Here is a 22,132-nt window from a genome sequence, read left to right on the forward strand (position 1 = left end):
CTTGCACATCTTTGGGTTGTGGGGGCGAAACCCACGTAAACACAGAGAGAATGTGCAAACTCCTCACGGACAGTGACCCAGAGCCGGGATCGAACCTGGGACCTTGGCGCCGTGAGGCCACAGTGCTAACCCACTGTGCCACCGTGCTGCCCGTGGCACGTAAAGATTAAAATGTATGGATGGCAGAACAAAGGTGAGCAGTGTGTAAAGGGAAACTGGGAACAGTTGGCCGAAGTGGAGTGCGGGGAGGGGAACAATAATGAGGAAAAACAGATCAATGGAAGAAATGAAAATAAATTGATAGAACTAAAAATGGGGTGAAGGTGGAGGAGCGAGTTCCCAGTCTGAAGTTGTTGAACTCAATGTTAAGTCCAGAAGGCTATATTGTGGCTAATTGGAAGATGAGGTGCTGTTCCTCCGGTCTGCGCTAGGCTTCACTGGAACACTGTAGCAGGCCAAGGACGGACATGTGGATGTGAGAGCAGGACGGTGAGCTGAAACGGCAGCGGGAGGAAGGTCTGAGTCCTGCTTGCAGACGAACTGGAGGTGTTGTGTAAAGTGGTCACCCAATCTACTTTTAGTCTCTGAAATGTAGAGTGGACCAGATTGGGAGCAGCGAATGCAATAGATCAGATTGAAGGAGGTGCACACGAAGCACTGCCTCACTTGAAAAGCATGTTTAGGGCCTGAGATGATGAGCAGGGAGGAGGTAAAGGGGCAGGTGTTACTCCTTCTGCGATTGCCTATTTGCTTGGCCAGGTCGAGTTTTCGTTACCTGGGAATTCGGGTGGCCCATGGTTCAGCCTCACCACGGAAGTTACATTTTGGGGCCCAGGTTAAAGAGGTGAAAGATGACCTAAAGAGTTGGGATAACCTCCTGCTGACTTTGGCAGAGAGGGTTCAGTCGGTCAAAATGGATATCCTCCCAAGGTTTCTATTTTTGTTTCAGTGCCTTCCAGTTTTTCATTCAAAATCTTTCTTCGTGGGAGTCAATAGGATTATCACAGGATCACAGGCTATGAAGCAAGGCCCGACGCTGGGGCAGGAGCAACCCTACTCGACGATCTGAACAAATTCTATGCCCGCTTTGAGCAATCAGCCAATATATCAGTGCCACCCACCCCAACAGCCCTGGACACACCCATACCCTCTATTACAGCCCCAGAGGTAATCCGTGGAAAGTGACGGGTCCCGATGGAGTCCCTGGGCGAGCACTCAGAGCCTGTGTAGACCAGCTGGCGAGTGTATTCGCAGATATCTTCACCACCTCACCCCTCCGCTGTGAGGTCCCCACCTCCTTCAAGAAGACCACCATAATACCAGTACCAAAGAAGAACAAGGTGGCCTGCCTCAACAACTACCGGCCGGTGGCCCTGACGTCTGTTAGCATGAAATGCTTCGAGCGGCTAGTCATGAGACGGATCACTGCCAGCCTCCCAAACGGTCCCGACCCACTGCAGTCTGCCTATCACCGCAACCAATCCACAGCAGACGCTATCTCCCTGGCTCTACAATCAACACTCAAACACCTCGACAACAAGGACACCTATGTAAGACTGCTGTTCATCGACTACAGCTCCACCTTCAACACCATTATCCCAACAAGACTAATAACCAAACTCCGCAATCTTGGACTTGACCCCTCCCTGAGCAGCTGGATCCTTGACTTCCACACCAACAGCAATCTGTCAGGATAGGCAACAGCACCTCCTCCACAATAGTCCTCAACACCGGAGCCCCACAAGGATGTGTGCTCAGTCCTCTACTGTACTCCCTATACACACATGACTGTGTGGCAAGATTTAACTCCAACTCAATCTACAAGTTTGCGGATGATCCGACTGTGGTTGCAGGTGTACCAAAAACAACCTCTCCCTAAATGTCAGAAAGACCAAGGAACTAATCATCAACTTCAGGAAGCGTAGCACGACACACACTCCCGTCTGCATCAATGGCTCCAAAGTGGTGCCATTAACACTCTTTCCCCGCGGTGTCTGTGGCTATTAGCACCCGGTTTCCCTGGGTTTCTGTGGCTATGACTCATCTTTCATTCTCACTCCACAGTATAAATATTTCCCACTTTCTCTGTCTGTTAGCTTTGACAAAGAGTCATCGGACTCGAAACGTTCGCTCTTTTCTCTCCTGACAGATGCTGCCAGACTTGCTGAGATTTTCCAGCATTTTCCCTTTTGCTCCAAAGTGGAGATAGTCGATAACATTAAGTTCCTGGGTGGTCACCATCACCAACAGTCTGTCCTGGTCCACTCATGTTGATGCAACAGTCAAGAAAGTCCAACAACGTCTCTACTTCCTATGGAAACGAAAGAAATTTGGCATGTCTGCATCGACTCTCACAAACCTCCACAGATGTGCCATAGACAGCATCCTATCTGGCTGCATCATAGCCTGGTATGGCAACTGCTCGGTTCAAGACCACAAGAAACTGCAGAGTGTGATGAACTCAGCCCAACGCATCACACAAGCTTGCCACCCCCACATTGATTCTGTCTACACCTCCCGCTGCCTCAGGAAGGCAGACAGCATTATCAGAGACTCCTGCCACCCAGGCACTGCCTTCTTCCAGACTCTTCCATCAGGCAGAAGGTACAGAAGTCTGAAGTTCATAGAATAAACATTGTTTTGCTTTAAAAAATACTTTTCCATTTCTGCTGTACCACCCCTGTAGAGTGGGCCTTGTGCTCCCCATACCACAATCTATTAAAAGTTGTGGATCAGGTGAACTCCATGATACACTTTGGGGTTCTCTAAACCCTGCCCATAACAATAGCATTTGGAAAACAATGGTATAATCAGACAAAGTCAGCATGAATTTATGAAAGGGAAATCATGCTTGACAAATCTACTAGAAATGAATGTCTCAATGAATCTCGAGAGTGACTCCAGAGTTTTTGCAGCCACTACCCTACACAATAGAAAGACCATTCTATGTATTAGTTAAGTGCTTCCTGATATTGGTCCTCACTTTTCCTTTTCCAGGTTATACCTGTGATGACATGTTCCTACATGCATTATAATGTAAGCTGCTCTGCAAAGTGAGTTATCCGACTGGAGAGTGGCACTGGCACAGTGTGACGTATGTAGTCACATGGTCAGAGAACAGTCTAGAACAACACTCTAGCAGCTAGCCTGTCCATACTTGGAACTGTAAATAACTAGAGCCTACCAATAAAGATGTTTATGCTTAAACACAAGCCTCGAGGTCTCACCAATCAGTCACCACCAGTGCAACATAAAGGACCCATATTAAGTACATAATATGACTATACCTATTCTCCTTATTCTCACCATTAAGGAAAAACATTCAAATGACTCAGAGCAGAAAATTTGAAGTGTGGAGCATAAGTACCAGCATAGACCTGTTGTCCCATACGCCTTGTTTGCGCTCTGCAAAATTCTGTTTAATTAGACAGTCTAACAGGAGAGTAATAGAGAGACATGTGATGGATTGAGATTTTTGTGAAGTACTCTGTATTGAGAGAGTTGGGCTGAATTGGAATTAATTTACAGAATATGGCCTATATTAAAGCCAAATATTCTTTCCCATCTATGTTAATATGACAATTGTTAGTTGGATCAATGACAATGTACAATTGAATCAGTTTGTTTTCAAGCCCTAAAACAGGAAGGTGCAAAAGAAAGCACAACCTTCCAAAATCTGACAAATATAATGTTCTAATCACTTCAAAGCGTCGCCATGAAAAATAATATAACCATCTTTATTCCGATGTTTCCAACAATAGAATAGGAGGAAACATTTACATTCATACAATGCATGCATGTAAAAGCTGAATTTGGGCCATTTCTTGCCACTTAATTGTACTCACTGGATATACTGCCAAATGATTAATAATCTTTTGACAGTCAATGACAATAGGATAGCCTGAAAAGCTATGCAGACAATCAACCAGTTCAAAATTCTGTCAACATACAGTTACTAATAAAAACACAGACAATGCTGGATAAATTCAGTTGGTCTGGCAGCATCTGTGGAGAGAGAAAGTTAACAGTTCAAGCTCAGAAGAAGAGTCATACGGACTCGGTTTCAATCTTCACAGATACTACTGCTGTTTCTCCAGCATTTTCTGCTTTTATTTCAGATTTCCAGCATTCGCAGTATTTTGCTTTTATACAATTACTAATAGTTACCTTGCTGTCAAACTCTGCACCCAGAGTACAACTGCTGCTGCAGTTTAAGAGCTATGTTATCTACATTAGTAAGGTGTACAGAATGGCTAGTTAATGAGTGACAAGATTCAAACTGCAGTCATTTTCATTCAATTCGTATCAAACCCTCAAACGTAGACTTCATCATCTCCATACCTATCAACTGGGTATTGTTTTTCATTTCGCAGTTACTTGGCGCATCCCATCCAATTTTCTACTCTTGCATTTTTAGGGGCATTTAAGTTCAACCAATTTGTTATTTTGTTTAAGATCTACTCACACCAGTTCAGAAAATTAATCTATTTGTTCATTAGCTAGTAAGGCAGATTGGAACATAAGACCCCTCCAGGAGAGTTCCCTCTGTCCTTCAGTACCATCATTAACAAGTCAATGGCTACGTGTTTGCATTCTCGTCCCTGGTACCCAACTCAAACAAGAATTGCTGTGTGTGTGTGTGTGATGACCACCTCTCAATTAACTGATAAATCACTGAAGCACATGGCAATTGGACATTCAAACAACTGCAGAGTGCTGCTGCCCTGTCAGTTTTCATTCAAACTATTAGACTGATATAAGCACACCAAGACTATATACTAAATACAAAGGTCAGAGGCTTCACATTTACAATATTTTGAGGAATTCAGCCTAAATTCATCTGTAAAATTAAACATTTTAATTGCAACACATAATAAGCCTGGAATCTGAGTAAACCAGAGATTGCAATTATTACCTTATTTCCCATTTTTTCTTCTTTGCCCCTCAAGCTATTGACAGTGACCATAAATACTTCAGTCTTTATGTGAGCAGCAGTCCATTTAACAATGGAGGCATTACAATTTCATCTGACAAGAATATAAGAAAGAGAAGCAAATGTAGGCCATATGGCTACTCGAGACTGTTTTTCATTGAGCTGATCTTCCACCTCATCTCCACTTTCGCATCATATCCTTTGGTTTCCTTACGGTCTAAATCCCAGACTCACTTGGTAACCTTCCACTTGTACTTTTTAGGAGCCAAAATAGTAATTGGGAGCAGTAATTGTGCCTGATTTTCCATAGGTATATGTATGGATATGGTGCTAAACCTGGTAGACTGTTTATCAGTCACTTAATCAGTGACAGTTTATCAATAGATCTGGTAAATCCAGAATTCCATAAATATATAATATAGAATAACAAAGGGTACCATTCACTATCGTTCATAACCAAATTCGTCCTATAGTAATGGTTTTCCTGTTAAGAACACTGCTGAAAATAGTTAGGTGTTGTTTTTGACCAGCGCAGACTTAATGGGCTGAAGGGCCTTTTCTGTGCTGTATGACTCACTCTATGAAAATACTTATTGTAAATTGACATAGTTGGCTTATTGTACTCACGCTAAGAAATGTCTGATATCTGGTCCCATATTCTTCTGATACACATTTTTGTCGAACAGCTTCATGGCTGCTAACTTGCAAAATAATAACTAGGATTGATTTGAATCCTTTTATATCTTTCCTAACATGAATGCCTGGTTTATGACACAGACTGAATTAATAGCCCACAACTCAGCACCAGTACAATGATGCAAATGTCTTAATGGAGTTTCTTCTAGTCAAATAGCTATTTCACAGCTCACTATCTCATAATAACTGAGGGGATTGCTGACTGAACCAGCTGCTAAGCCTATCAATAAACGCAATCACGTCATGTGTAAAAATATAGAATAACATGTGTAAAAAGAGTTCCAGTTGAAGCGACACAAATTAAAGTTAAGAATCATTGCAAGAGAGTTGTGATGGTCCACATACTGGAAAAAGCGCATATTTCTTTTATACACGATGTTCCCTTTGAGACATAAGTGGACTGGGAAGTTTTCTGAAAGAGGGTTAATTAGTTTCCTGATTACCACATCACCGCAGGGGGAAGAGATGGGAGTGCTCCTTCTTCTCAAATGTTCTCAGGGCCTACTCCTGAATAGACTTCTTTGTAGTGGGGAAATCGAATAGTAGGGACTGAATATTCAGCAACAGCTATCTCAGACCAGGAATCACATTATGTGGATGAGAGGTTGGACACGGCTCTGCTCGCTGACAAGGCTTTTTGTGAAAAGATGGCACTGGCAATCGGCAACTACATGCGTTGCAACCAGAACAGGGAGGCACTGAAGATGGCGATAAGGGGGGAGAAAATATCAGATAGAACACACAGGGAAGGGAGGAGGAGCAGTTACACAGCGGTTGACTGTCTCCATTCTGGAGTTGTTTAACTGTGAACAAATATTTACAGATTTGCACCCTAGCCCCTATAACTGTGCCCTGCACCCATTCCATCTTAACTGGTGTCTAATTTTCAGGTCTTATAGGCCCTAACACTACTTCTAGGTGGTTCCCCAGATGGTGCAGCAGGAGTGGAGGTGGCCTGTTCTGATTGCCACCCTGCGACCTGGGTGGATGGGCCTGGCTGCTGCTCGTGTGTCCCAGGTGACGTGGTACCGCCCTGTTCCGGCTGCTGCCCACCTCATGCACCAGGGATTTGGGGGGGGGGAAGAGTCCGAGGTGCTGCAGTGGTTCCAACTCTTTCCTTGTAGAAGTCATCAGCATGGACTCCATCACCTCCTCCTCCCTCGAGGTGCCCGATGGCCCCTTTTAATAATCTTTATTGTCACAAGTAGGCTTACATTAACACTGCAATTAACTTACTGTGAAATGTCCCTAGTTCCGGCGCCTGTTCGAGTACACAGGTGGATAATTCAGAATGTCCAAATTACCTAACAGCATGTCTTTGAGGACTGTGGGAGGAAACCAGAGCACCCGGAGGAAACCCGCGTAGACACGGGGAGAACGTGCAGACTCCACACAGACAGTGACCCAACTCAGGAATTGAACCTGGGACCCTGGAGCTGTGAAGCAACAGTGCTACCCACTGCGCTACCATGCTGCCCTGGGCTATTCCAGGGATGGGGGTTTGAGCGGAGTTATCCCCCGAGGCTCCCCCGCCACCTGACGCTGCCAGTCCTGGAGGCCCTGGTCTCTACCAGAGTCCGCACGCTCCCGGACATGGAGCACAGGGAGTGGACCATATCTATCTGGGACTGTGACACATCACCCATTGACTGTGCCACCACCTACTGGGTTTGTGCCACATCACCTGTGACTGTGCCATCTCCCTCTGGGATTGGGCCACCTCCCTTTGTGTCATGCGGTTTCCCATGACACGTGGGTCAACCCCCACTAATACCACCCGCAGCCCCACACCGCCCTCACCACCTGAGCAATGCCGCTGACTTTCCAGCCATGGCCTGCTGTTACAGGATCAGGCTCAGGAGTGTCGCTGCAATGTCCAGGTGGCTCTGGCACATGGTTGCCTGAGAGGCAGCAACCCTGCCCTGAGCCTCGACCAGCACAGCACAGATGTTGATCCATAGCCATAACCATTGCACCCAATGTCTCCAGCGCAGATGCCACCCGTGCGGTGTTGGCCTGGTGGCACAAATGGTCAACATCACCTCCTGCTGCTACATGTGGTTGGACTCCTCCAACTGCAGCTGCAGGTACTGGCTGCTCACTGACAACCCTTCTTGTAGTCCCTGGCTCTGCGACTGCATCTCCACTATGGGTGGGATCTACTGTCCAGAAGCCCGAAACCCACCTGAACAGCAGCGAGTCCCTGGGGTCGGCCTGCCCTCCGACCTTCCGCCCTCTCGGATGTTCCTAATTCCACCTGCTGTATCCAAGCAGCTGTGTAGTGAACACAAGATAGCATCCCAGGAGCCTCTTCATTAAAATGCCCAACCGAGGTGAGCGTTTGGGATGGTGGAGGGTGTTGGAGACAGCTGTGATGGAAAGTGTCATCCTCCGGCCCGAGCTACGGGGTCTCCCAAGTCTCCGTGAAGGCTGCCATCCGAGCTGCTATCATCGTTGCTTGGCTCACGGGCGGGGGTCTCTAGCTATGGCACTGGCTGGCGGCGGTGGACGGCAGGTGGACCTGCCCCATCACCAGCAGGTCCAGGCAGTCTATCCCAACCATGTCCAATAAGATGTAGGAGCAGAAGTAGGTCATTTGGCCCAATGAGTCTGCTTTGCCATTCAATCAGATCATGACTTCTGCTATGAGAATCCTCAACTCCATTTTCCTGCCTTATTCTCATAACCATTACTAATCAAAAATCTGTCTGTCTCAGCCTTGAACGTACTTAACAATCCAACCTCTGCAGCTCTCTGCAGTAAAGAATTCTACAGATTCACTACCCTCTGACGTTAGAAATTCCTCCTCATTTTGATTTTAAATGGGTGACCCTTTACTCTGAGACTATGCCCTCTGGCCCTAGACTCTCCCACAAGGGGAAACAACCTCTCAGCATCTACCCTGTTAAACCCCTTAAAAATCCTATGGGGTGGGATTCTCCAAGCCTGGGTCGGAGAATCGTCGGGGTGCGCGTGAATCCCGCCACGCTGCTCCGACGCCGGGCCGCCGATTCTCCGATGAGCAGAGAATCGCCGCCAATCGTGCCAGCACGGGCGCCGGTCAGGGGCCGTTGAAAGCAGCCCCCGCGGCGATTCTCTGCACTCGACGGGCCGAGTGCCCGCCGACGTTGTTCGTGTATGGGCCTACTCAGCGGGACCTCTGCATTCTGGTTGCGGGGGCCGTCCTGGTGGGGGCAGGGGGTGCCGACTCCGGGGGCGCCTCCACGGTGGCCAGGCCCGCGATTGGGTGCAACCGGGGGGTGGCGGGGGGCCTATGTTCCTCCATAGGGCTCCGCCATGTTGCCCGAAAGCCGATGCGGAGACGGCCGTGGCGTACATGCGCAGAACCATGCCGGACGTATAGGGCCGGCTTTCGTGCTAGTCTCCGGCGCCGTGCTAGCCCCCAAGGAAGGGGAGAATGACTGTGCCTGGAGGACCGTTAACACCGGTGTCGCTCACGCCGGTTTTAACGCCGGCGTCAACACTTGGCCGGGATTTCGGAGAATCCCGGCCTATACGTCTTAATAAGGTCACCTCTCATTCTCCTCAACTCCAATGAATACAGGCCTAACCTATTCAACCGTTCCTCATGAGAAAATCCTGACATACCTGGGATCAACCTAGTGAACGTTGTGTTGGACTGTCTCCAATATCTTTCCTTAGGTATGGGGATCAAACTGTTGCCAATATTTCTAGCGTGTGCCTTCTATAGTTTTAGCAGGACGTCTCTATTTTTATATTCCATTCCCTTTTAAATAAAGACCATTCCAGCTTTTCCTAGTTTTTTCTGATTTATGCACGAGGGCCCCAAATCCCTCTGAGCTGCTGCTTTCTGCAGCACGAGGGCCCCAAATCCCTCTGTGCTGCTGCTTTCTGCAGCACGAGGGCCCCAAATCCCTCTGTGCTGCTGCTTTCTGCAGCACGAGGGCCCCAAATCCCTCTGTGCTGCTGCTTTCTGCAGCACGAGGGCCCCAAATCCCTCTGAGCTGCTGCTTTCTGCAGCACGAGATCCCCAAATCCCTCTGTGCTGCTGCTTTCTGCAGCACGAGGGCCCCAAATCCCTCTGAGCTGCTGCTTTCTGCAGCACGAGGGCCCCAAATCCCTCTGTGCTGCTGCTTTCTGCAGCACGAGGGCCCCAAATCCCTCTGAGCTGCTGCTTTCTGCAGCACGAGGGCCCCAAATCCCTCTGAGCTGCTGCTTTCTGCAGCACGAGGGCCCCAAATCCCTCTGTGCTGCTGCTTTCTGCAGCACGAGGGCCCCAAATCCCTCTGAGCTGCTGCTTTCTGCAGCACAAGGGCCCCAAATCCCTCTGTGCTGCTGCTTTCTGCAGCACGAGGGCCCCAAATCCCTCTGTGCTGCTGCTTTCTGCAGCACGAGGGCCCCAAATCCCTCTGAGCTGCTGCTTTCTGCAGCACGAGGGCCCCAAATCCCTCTGTACTGCTGCTTCCTGCAGCACGAGGGCCCCAAATCCCTCTGAGCTGCTGCTTTCTGCAGCACGAGGGCCCCAAATCCCTCTGAGCTGCTGCTTTCTGCAGCACGAGGGCCCCAAATCCCTCTGAGCTGCTGCTTTCTGCAGTCTTTCCCCATTTAAATGATACTCAGCTCCTTTATTCTTCCTACCAAAGAGCAGTACTTCATATTTTCTTATATTATATTCCAGTTGCTAAGTTTTAGCACATTCATTTAACTGTCTATATCCCACTGTAGACTCGTTGTGCCATCCTCACCACTTTACTTCCCATCTATTTTTGTGCCATCTGTAAACTGGGCGATACTTCATTCATTGCCCTCGTCGAGGTCAGTAATATATTATGGAAATAATTGTGGCCCCAGCACTGATCGCTGTGGCACACTACTAGTTACATGTTAGTCCACGCTAACATCTGACCCCCAACATGGGCTCTTACCTTATTAGGAAGCTTTTTTTATCTTATTAAAATAATAGCATGTAATGTTAGACACATTTCAGGACAAGTCACCATTTTTATCTCTCCAGGATAAACAAGTAAGTCTTTACCACCTCTGAATTTCCAGTTCCTCCTGGCATGGTCCATTCTGCACTTGTGGGAACAGTTGTGAATTCTGTCGTGATAATGTTGGACCTGAAATGGGGAAACAAGGAAAATAATTTAATGAAATGAAATAAAAATCGTTTATTGTCACGAGTAGGCTTCAATGAAGTTACTGTGAAAAGCCCCTAGTCGCCACATTCCGGCACCTGTTCGGGGATAAAGGATATTCTTTTATAAAAAGTTAACACAGGAATAAAGAGCAGATACACAAATTCATTCACAGATGTCACAGAGTGACTGTTTTTTCCCTATGCAACTACACAGCATGTTCTTTTATGCACAGAATTTTAAAATAAAATGGTACATTTAGTTGGAATCTTTTAGAGCTATAATTAGCATACAGAAAAGTGTGTAAATGAATTCCATTGACAGATTGTATATTCAAAGCTTGCCAATAACAGTCAGCCAATACTGAAAGGCATCATGTAACATCATAGTATGACCATGCATTCTGCGCATTCAAGTGACAAAATGTTTGCCCAGCATTCAGCCATCGTGAGTAAGCAAATCACAGTCTCAGTACCACTAATTTAGGGAGAGGAAATCAGACCACAGCTGTCCAGTGCTCCCTACTGAAAGGACTGGATCTGGACAGAATTGGACTCAACACTGGTGCCCCCTAGCAACATTCAGTATCCAAGGCCACACATGGGGGGGTCGCTGGTTAGGCCAGCATTTATTGCACATCCCGAGTTGCCCTTCAGAAGGTGGTGGTGAGTTGCCTTCTTGAATCACTGCAGTCCCGAGGGTGTAACTGTCAGAGAGGGATTTTCAGGATGTTGCTCCAGCGGCAGTGAAGGACCGGCAATATATCTCCAGGTCAGGCAGTTAAGTGACTTGGAGGGAAACCTGCAGGTGGTGGGGTTCCCAGGTATCTGCTGCTCTTGTCCTTCTGGATGGTAGTAGTCGTGGGTTTGGAAGGTGCTGTCTAAGAAACTTTGGGAAATACTGCAGTGCATCTTGTAGATGGTACACACGGCTGCCACTGTTCGTCGGTGGTGGAGGGTTTGAATGTTTGTGACAGGGGATCCATTAAGTGGGCTGCTTTGTCCTGGATGGTGTTGAGCTTTTTGTGTGTTGTTGGAGCTGGACTCATCACATATTCCATCACACTCGTGACTTGTGCCTTGTAGGCTTTTGGGGGGGCGGTCAGGAGGTGAGTTACTCGCCTTGGGATACCTAGCCTTTGACCTGCCCTGATAGCCACATTATTAATATGGCTAACCCTTAGGATGTTGATTGTGAGGGATTCATTAACAATCTGGAAGAAGGGACTGAAGGTACTGTTGCTAAGTTTGCAGATGTTACAAAGATATGCAGAGGGACAGGTAGTATTGAGGAAGCAGGGGGGCTGCAGAAGGACTTGGACAGGCTAAGAGAGTGGGCAATGAAGTGGCAGATGGAATACAATGTGGAAACGTGTGAAACTATGCACTTTGGTGGGAAGAATGGAAGCATAGATTATTTTCTAAATGGGAAAAGGTTTTGGAAATCAGAAATCTTTATTATTGTCACAAGTAGGCTGACATGAACACGGCAATGAAGTTACTGTGAAAATCCCCTAGTTGCCACATTCCAGCGCCTGTTCGGGTACACTAAGGGAGAATTCAGAATGTCCAAATTATTAACAGCGCGTCTTTTGGGACTTGTGGGAGAAAACCAAAGCACCCAATGCATTTTTTCTCCAATTAAGGGGCAATTTAGCGTAGCCAATCCAGCTACCCTGCACATATTTGGATTTTGGGAGTGAGTCCCACACAGTCATGGAGAAAATGAGGAACTCCGACATTTGCAAATCAAAAACTTTCTCCGCAAGGTGATGAGGAGGTACCCGAGCACCCTGAGAGACACAATGTTGGAGGAAATACTGGATGCAGACAGTCTGGAAAAGGGGAATTGTGGGAACACATACAGACAGACAATTTACAGACAATTTACAGTGCAGAAGGAGGCCATTCGGCCCATCGAGTCTGCACCGGCTCTTGGAAAGAGCACCCTACCCAAGGTTAACACCTCCCCTTATCCCCATAACCCAGTAACCCCACCCAACACTAAGGGCAATTTTGGACACTAAGGGCAATTTATCATGGCCAATCCACCTAACCTGCACATCTTTGGACTGTGGGAGGAAACCGGAGCACCCGGAGGAAACCCACGCACACACGGGGAGGATGTGCAGACTCCGCACAGACAGTGACCCAAGCCGGAATCGAACCTGGGACCCTGGAGCTGTGAAGCGATTGTGCTAACCGCAATGCTACCGTGCTGCCCGGACGACTTTTAGAAAGGACACGCTTCCCATTGAGCGGAACAGGGGAAAAATGGGAGGAGGAGTTTTGGATGGAAGTAGGGTGGGGATTCTGAAGCGAAGCACTGAACCAGGCCAACTCCACCTCCTCCTGCGCAAGGTTCAACCTAATGCAGCTTAAAATGGTGCACAGAGCACACCTGACCTGAACCCGAATGAGCAGGTTCTTCCCGGAGGTGGAGGACAAATGTGAACAGTGCCAGAGTCGCCCGGCCAACCACACCTACATGTCGGGTTCTGGACAGCCGTTGTCGAGGGAATGTCCAAAGTTGTGGGGGTGAGGGTGGATCCATGCCCGAGAGTGGCAGTCTTTGGGGTACTAGACCAGCCAGAACTTTAGATGGGGAAGAGAACTGTCGCCCTGGCCTTTGCTTCCCTAATCGCCCGCCGTAGAATCCTGCTCGGCTGGCGATCAGCAGCACCACCCACAGCTGCAAACTGACTGGCTGACCTATCGAAATGTCTCCATCTGGAGAAGATCAAGGTCACCATTTGAGGGTCGGAGCATGTCTTCCAGAAAGTGTGCAGGCCATTCATGTCTATTCCAAGACCTCTTCGAAGGCAACAACTGATAGAACTGAGGGGTTGCATGAGAGCCACTGGGGCCGCAGAAAACAGCCTGGAACAGGTGCGAGGTTGGGGGGGGGGGACCTCAGAGACAGACTGACACGTGGATCAGAGGGCCCAACACAAAGCCACAAGATAACGACAAAGCACCTGCAGTGAAAGAAAGCCTATGATAACACCTGGAAACAGTGGAGGTGTGGGTGGGGGGGGACACAAAAAGGAACATGTAAACTGTTACTGCCTTATCCATATTTTTATTGTACAGTGTAAAAATGCAAACTTTAATAAAAATTATTTTTTAAAAGAGACATGGGGAGAATGTACAAACTCCACATAGACAGTGACCCGGGGCCAGGAATCGAAGCCAGATCCTCGGCGCTGTGAGTCAGCTAACCACTGCACCACCATGCCAACCTATCCACCTGGAGAGAGTGAGAGACCAACAATCAGTTATGGCTTCCACTCCGGGTGCCTCCACACCCTTACGTTTCCTGCCTTCTTTCAGGGTGCCATCCTACGAGCCGGTTGTGCTGGGGGAATCCGCCATATTCACATGTATCCCCATCACAGCAGGAGCCCTAGACAATGGACCTAATTGGACCGGGCTCAGGTTCCCTCACCCATCCTCACACTCACCCTCTGATCGTTGGGATAATCCCAGTGCTGAGGCCCAGCTCTAGGGTGTTTGAATGTTGGCTGCTGCCTCTGTGGTGTTGATGCCTCCAGGATTCAGGCAAAAGTGTCCAGGCCTAACAGTTTGATTGGGATGCTCGGCAATAACAGCCGCCTGAGACAAGGCACGTGTACCCACGGGACTCCACTCAACAGCTGTGAAGTGTTCATACAACTAACAATGGCAATTCCCTATTAACAATAGCCTTCAGCTGTGCAGCCAGCAGCTGCACATGGTAGGGGGCGTTAAAGTGACCTCCACCATATGACCACGGACAGGGCTCAGCTTGGAGGTGTTTGGTGAGACACAAAGGCATCTGCTGAAGTTGCCCCTTTTATGGGTGTACAACTTTCAGGGGATGGCCTGTAGGACTTGCGGGTGACGAGCCCCTTACTCCGTCCCCACAGGTGGCGCCCAGTCCTCCCAATCTGCTCTGCCCAACCTCATCACCTCACTGCCGAGCTCTGGGCCTGTATTTCCAGGCTGCGTGCCCAATTTTGAAGAGGGTTATTCATCTCCTCCGATCTCGGGCAGCATGGTGGTGCAGTGGTTAGCAATGCTGCCTCACGGCGCTGAGGTCCCAGGATCGATCCCGGCTCTGGGTCACTGTCTGTGTGGAGTTTTCACATTCTCCCCCTGTTTGTTCGACCCCACAACCCAAAGATGTGCAGGGTAGTTGAGTTGACAACGCTACATTGTCCCTTAATTGGAAAAATGAATTGAGGAAAGAAAAAATCTCCTCCGTTCTCCCCAGCAGCCATTGCGCTAGGTTCCTGTTTATAAATAGGTGCGCTAAAGGGTACCTGTGTGACCACCCGTTGGGGAGCCGGTTAGATCTCAGGAGGCCATTAATGAGAAGGAGATTGCCCTCAATTGGTGTTAATTGGAAATTGGCCATGTCTAGGAACCCGGGCAGCACGGTGGCCTAGTGGTTAGCACAACCGCCTCACGGCGCTGAGGTCCCAGGTTCGATCCCGGCTCTGGGTCACTGTCCGTGTGGAGTTTGCACATTCTCCCCGTGTCTGCGTGGGTTTCGCCCCCACAACCCAAAAATGTGCAGAGTAGGTGGATTGGCCACGCTAAATTGCCCCTTAATTGGAAAAAATAATTGGGTAATCTAAATTTATATTAAAAAAAAAAAATCTAGGAACCCGCCCAGGGAAGTGGGCCTGTCAGATTGGAAACCCATCAATGCCCGACGGGAATCCCGATTTTGGTCTCTCCCGCGATCTAACTGGCTCGCACGGATCTCCGGCAGTTAGATCATGCCCCTATAATACATACCAGTTGATAATCTCTTAAATCAACTATGCACAGGGCAGCATGGTGGCGCAGTGGGTTAGCCCTGCTGCCTCACGGCGCCGAGGTCCCAGGTTCGATTCCGGCTCTGGGTCACTGTCCGTGTGGAGTTTGCATGTTCTCCCCATGTTTGATTGGCTGCCCACATAACCAAAAGATGTGCAAGCTAGGTGGGTTGGCCACACAAAATTGCTCCTTAATTGGAAAAAAAATATGAATTTGGTACTCTAAATTTATTTTCAAAAATCAACTATGCACGATAAATTAGCTTTGAACACAAAATTAGACAGACCATAAAAGCTTCATGGTGTGATTTATATGTACAGGTGACACATGTTTGAAAGTGCTCAGTTCAATTGGACAGCAGTCAGTTTGAGACTCCTTGGACTGATCACTCCATAAATAAGTAATCGTTTCCCAGCAGAATGCCTCTTTTGACTATTTAGAAAACCTATTCAATTAGCCGCAACTAAATAGTAGAATTTTTAGTTTTAAATAAAGACTTTGTTTGGTCTCCCAACAGCTACAAACGTGGCTTTCCAGAGAACCATGACAAATACACCAGTTTCACTGTGTGGGCTCCTATCCAAGGGTGCAATCACTCTGTCTCAGTGAAGCCAGCCAACCTACAGTTCCTCCTCCCAGTTCACATTAGTGCATAACTGGGTTATTGATGGGACAGCTTGTAGAAGCTGACACCTCATCTTGAAAGCAGAGGAACAATCTGCCACCCTGTCCTCACTCTCAATGAACAGACAGCACAGTGCAGAAGATGGATAAGTTTTCACTTCAAGTACTCCTAGTCCTGAGTGAAGCACAAGGAGATTTGTTTGACAGAAAGCCAGGTGATCATGCACTACGGCAAGTAATAATGCACTTGAATGTAGAATTGTGGAAAATGCCAGAACGATAGGAACAACCTTAATGGTTGAAAAATACCAACTCCTGAACCTGTTACCACACTGCCATTCAGGTTATGTCCAAAGGAAATAAAATCCAGCCAGTTGCAGTTAATATAACAATTAATAAAGCTGAACTAACTGCAAAGGCGCAAATGGACATCCAAAAGTAACCCATCTTTTAAATGTAAAGTCAATTGCAAGAAGGCGGCAACTTAAAAGGCTGAAACATTTTCTCTTCTCACAATCACACTGAGTAAAAGTTTGGATTACAGCAACTAAAATTTCATTCATTAACACAAAATCTTTGGTTCGCATATGAAATGACTGTGTGGGAAATAATGTGTGAGACTGCACTACACAGTAGGTATTACAATAATATTGACTCATTACTCTAGCTTGGCAACATTTTTAAGTGCAAGACCAATAACAAATGGACTGGCTACTGTGTCAGTGGCAGAATAAATTATCATTTACATTTTATTTTGGGGTGGAGGGGTTGGTGGTACACAGAGATGGGGGGAGTAGAATGAAGCAGCTTTTGCAGATAATCAACTTCTTCCAACCAAGATAAATTGATAGTTGCAACTGCTTTCAGGAAATGTGAACAAGAGATAAGGAAAGCGAAAGCCACTCGACATTGCAGTTAATCCCCCGTACATATTCTCTTCCAGATAGGAACATTTTCAATAATCACACTGTTTGAATCCATGATTTTGGTGGATTATTTTGAGCAGTGGCAAAGTGGTAATGTCATTAAACCAGCAATCAAAGGCCCAGGATAATACCTGGGGACATGGTTTCAAATCATACTGTCACAATATGTGGATATTGTAAAGAACAGAAAGGGTTAATGTAATATTACTACTCTAGTCACTAGATAGAGCTATAGAGCAACCATATAAATATCACATGTCTCCTTGACTTCTGGGAGATAGACAAGAGAGAGACGGGAGACACAGTAGAGAGTGAAAGAAAGTCAACTCAGTAGATGAGATAGTTTAGCTGATAGCATAGTTTAGAATTGTAGAAGTGTAGTGTATCCTTTACTTATATAATTCCTTAGTAAATGTTCGAATCTAGTTGTGTGGTGTCATAAATTAGCTTTTTTTGTTAAACACTACTTGGTGTTCTTTGTCAACACGACAACCTCTACCATCCTGAAGAACAATACAAAGAACACAACATGGTACCAGGCGTGATTGCTAAAGGCTTTTAATTGGGTTTAGTAATGTTACAAAGAAGATCGTTACCTGGATTCTCGCAGGCTAATAATGGGAGGGGACTTTAACATGGTCCTTGACCCGACTTTGGATCGGTCGTGTCCCAGAACGGGTAGACTCTCAGCAATGGCAAGGGAGCTGAAAGGGTTTATGGAGCAAATGGGGGCAGTGGACCCCTGGAGAGATAGACAGCCAACAGGAAGGGGCTACTCGTTTTACTCGCACGTCCATAAAGTATATTCCAGGATAGATTTCTTTGTACTAAGCAGGGACTGTATGGGGGAGGTAAAGAACACGGAATACTCAGCAATTACCATTTCAGACCATGCCCCGCATTGGGTGGACCTGCAGTTCGGGGGAGCGAGCTATCAACGCCTGCAATGGAGGCTAGATGTGGGACTGCTGTCGGAGGAGGGGATCTGCGAGGGGCTTCGGAAAAGTATAAAAAATTACCTGCAGGTGAATGACACGGGGGAGGTCTCAGCGGCGACCCTGTGGGAGGCGCTAAAGGCAGTAGTGCGGGGGGAGCTGATTTCAATTGGGGCCCACAGAGCCAAGGCAGACCGGGCAGAGATGGATAGATTGGTAAGGGAAATGGGTCGGATAGATGAAGAGCACGCGGAGTCCCCGGGGGAGGTTTTACTCAGGGAGAGGCAGAGACTACAGGCGGAACTGGGGCACTATCCACGAGCAGGGCCATGGAACAGCTTAGGAAGGCGAGGGGAGTGGTGTGCGAGCATGGGGAAAAGGCTAGCAGACTGTTAGCGCAGCAACTCAGGAGGAGGGAGGCGGCCATGGAAATAGGTAGAGTGAGGGACGAGGGGGGGGCGCAAAGTGGAGGACCCGGCAGAATTGAATAGGGTATTCCGGGACTTCTATCGTAAGCTGTATACTTCGGAGCCGCCGGAAGAACCGGAGGGGATGAAAAGGTTTCTGGACGGGTTAACATTCCCAACAGTTGGTGGAGGGCGAGTGGAAGAGCTGGGGGCCCCGATTAGAGTAGAGGAGGTATTGGGGGGCCTTAAGGCTATGCAGTCGGGGAAGTCCCCGGGGCCGGATGGATACCCAGTAGAGTTTTATAGGAAGTTCTCTGAGCTGGTGGGCCCGGTCTTGGCGAGGGTTTTCAATGAGGCAAGAGACGGAGGGACCCTGCCGCCGACAATGTCACAAGCCACCATATCTCTGATATTTAAGCGGGGTAAAGACCCGGAGGCGTGGGGGTCCTACAGGCCAATCTCCCTGATTAATGTAGACGCCAAGCTCCTGGCAAAGGTACTGGCGGGTAGAATGGAGGACTGTGTATCGGAGGTGATTGGGGAGGATCAAACGGGGTTCGTGAAAGGTAGGCAGCTGGCGGCCAATCTGAGGAGATTACTCAATGTGATAATGATGCCCCCGGCGGGTAGGGAGGTGGAGGTAGTGGTGGCAATGGACACCGAGAAGGCCTTTGACCGGGTGGAGTGGGACTATCTATGGGAGGTGCTCGGATGGTTTGGGTTCGGGGAGGGATTGGTGGATTGGATCAAATTATTATATCAGGCCCCGAGGGCCAGCGTCAAGACCAACAGAGAAGTGTCGGAGTACTTCAGGTTGTACCGAGGGACCAGACAGGGCTGCCCGCTCTCCCCGCTGCTGTTTGCGCTGGCTATAGAGCCGCTGGCGATTGCGCTGAGAGCCGCAGAGGGTTGGAAGGGGATGGTGAGGGGCGGGGTTGAACACAGGGTTTCTCTTTATGCAGACGACCTGCTCCTGTACGTGTCGGACCCAGTGGCCGGGATGGGAACTATACTGGGAATGCTGAGGAAGTTCGGCCAGCTCTCAGGATACAAATTAAATACGGTCAAGAGTGAAATGTTTGTGGTCCAGGCAAGGGGCCAGGAGAACAGATTGAGAGGGCTACCGTTTACGCTGGTTGAGGAAAATTTCCTGTATTTGGGAATCCAGGTGGCACGAGACTGGGGCAGGCTGCACAAGTTAAATTTGGCCAGGATGGTGGAGCAAATGAAGGGAGAGTTTTGGAGATGGGATGCACTCCCGCTGTCGCTGGCAGGGAGGGTGCAGACTGTAAAGATGACAATCCTCCCTCGATTTCTGTTTATTTTTCAGTGCCTCCCGATCTTTATCTCACAGTCCTTCTTCAAAAGAGTTAACGGGCTGATCATGAGCTTTGTCTGGGTGGGAAAATCCCTGCGGGTGAAGAAGGCGATGTTGGAGAGGAACCACAGCGAGGGAGGGCTGGCTTTGCCGAGTCTGATCAATTATTACTGGGCGGCCAACATCGCTATGATAAGGAAGTGGATGGTGGGTACGGGGTCTATTTGGGAGCGGGTGGAGGCGGCTTCGTGCAGGGGCTCCAGCTTGGAAGCCCTGGTCACGGCTCCTCTACCACTGCCGCCGGCCAAGTACACCACCAGCCCGGTAGTGGTGGCGACCCTGCAGATATGGGGCCAGTGGAGGAGGCATGTGGGGGAGATGGGGGCGTCTGTCTGGGCGCCAATCTGCGACAACCATCGGTTTGCCCCCGGCAGTATGGAGGCGAGCAGGGGCGGGAAGGGTGGGTGATATGTTCCTGGAAGGGAGCTTCGCGAGTTTGAGGAGCTTGGAGGAGAAATTTGGGTTGGTAAGGGGAAATGATTTTAGATACCTACAGTTGCAGGACTTTGTTCGTAGACAGGTCCCATCTTTCCCACGCCTCCCGCCAATGGGGATCCTCGACAGAATAGTCTCTAGGAGGGAAGAAGGGGAGGGCAGAGTCTCGGGTATATATAAGGTGCTCATGAGGGAGGAAGGGTCCCAGACAGAGGAACTGAAACTTAAATGGGAGGAGGAGCTAGGCGGGGAAATGGAGGATGGGCTGTGGGCAGAGGCCGTGAGTAGGGTAAATTCGACCGCGACATGTGCTAGGCTCGGGCTGATCCAATTTAAGGTCGTTCACCGGGCCCATATGACGGTGGCTCGGATGAGCAAATTTTTCGGGATAGAGGACAAATGCGCTAGGTGCGCGGGAGGACCAGCGAACCATGTGCACATGTTTTGGGCATGCCCTGAGCTGAGGGGGTACTGGGAGGGATTTGCGGGGGTCATGTCCCAGGTGCTAAAAACAAGGGTGGTGATGAGTCCAGGGGTGGCAATTTTTGGGGTTTCGGAAGACCCGGGCGTCCAGGGGGAGAAAGAGGCCGATGTGTTGGCCTTTGCTTCCCTGATAGCCCGGCGACTAATATTATTGGCGTGGAGGGACTCAAAGCCCCCGAAGACTGAGTGGTGGCTTGCGGACATGTCGAGTTTCCTGGGGATGGAAAAAATTAAGTTCGCCTTGAGGGGATCTGTGCAGGGGTTCACCCGGAGGTGGCAACCATTTATTGACTTCTTTGTGGGAGAGTGAGCGTCAGCAGGGGGGAGTGGGGGGGGTAGAGTAGAGTAGGAGGGAAAATATGGCGGGTAGTACCGGTGGGAGGGGAGCGGGCTTGTGCAATATGTTACGATGGAAGTATTGAAAGTACGTGGATGTTTGCACATTTTTGCCTTTTTTTTGCTTTCTTTCTGATGATGTCTGTAACTGTTTATAAAGCCAAAAACTACCTCAATAAAATTGTTTATTAAAAAAAAAGAAAGAAGATCGTTGGAAAAAAAACTTAATCGAAGAAAGAAAAACCATCGAAAAAAAACCCCATCGCACTCTACAGCCAGTCGCATCTAGACACACCGAGTGAAAGAAGCAAAAAGCTGGAAGGTCTACAGACTCCGCAGCACTTCAAGACTACTGGTAAAATGGATGTGAATTGGAAAAGCTTTAATCAGCAATTTCAGTTATATCTCTCAGCTTCAGCACTAGAGTCAGCCAGTGACCAGCGAAAAATTGCACTGTTTCTCACAGTGACTGGATCACAAGCCATAGAACTGTTTAATGTGTTTACTTTTAAAAATAGGCATGATGTGGAGATGCCGGCGCTGGACTGGGGTGAGCACAGCAAGAAGTCTTACAACACCAGGTTAAAGTCGAACAGATTTGTTACAAATCACTAGCTTTCGGAGCCGGTCACTTGGAAGTTAAGTAAAGGTTGTTTAACTGCTAGATATAGTCTAGTGTGTAGTAGCGTGTAATTTATTAAGTATAGAACTAATCCTATGTTCAATAGTAAACTGTGCCCCCACTGGACCGGTCCAGTTCAAGGACGGGTAGGAGACCGGCGGCGGCCAAAGTGCTGAGGGGGTTTATGAACCAGATGGGAGGGGTGGATCCCTGGAGGTTTGGGAGGCCGAGAGCGCGGGAGTATTCCTTTTTCTCCCATGTCCATAGGGTCTATTCCCGAATAGATTTTTTCGTCCTGAGCAGGGGATTGATCCCGAAGGTGCAGGATGCAGAGTATTCGGCCATAGCGATTTCAGACCATGCTCCGCACTGGGTTGATCTGGAGATGGGGGAGGCGCGGGACCAGCGCCCGCTCTGGCGCCTGGATGTGGG

General features: G+C 48.5%; 1 protein-coding gene across 4 annotated transcripts in view; it reads right to left on the minus strand.

Annotated features, from left to right (window-relative positions):
• The window catches only part of enah (ENAH actin regulator), a 482,877-nt gene that overhangs the window by 125,343 nt on the left and 335,402 nt on the right, over positions 1 to 22,132 (minus strand). For 3 of the 4 annotated variants that reach the window (XM_038798926.1, XM_038798924.1, XM_038798927.1), the window contains one exon: positions 10,650 to 10,731. In XM_038798926.1, coding sequence (XP_038654854.1) covers positions 10,650 to 10,731 — 82 coding nt within the window. Of the gene's footprint in view, positions 1 to 5,560; positions 5,658 to 10,649; positions 10,732 to 22,132 lie in introns of those variants that run through there. The other variant, XM_038798925.1, reaches the window with a different exon arrangement.

Source organism: Scyliorhinus canicula, chromosome 6 (assembly GCF_902713615.1).
Source record: "Scyliorhinus canicula chromosome 6, sScyCan1.1, whole genome shotgun sequence".
Lineage (NCBI taxonomy): Eukaryota > Metazoa > Chordata > Chondrichthyes > Carcharhiniformes > Scyliorhinidae > Scyliorhinus > Scyliorhinus canicula.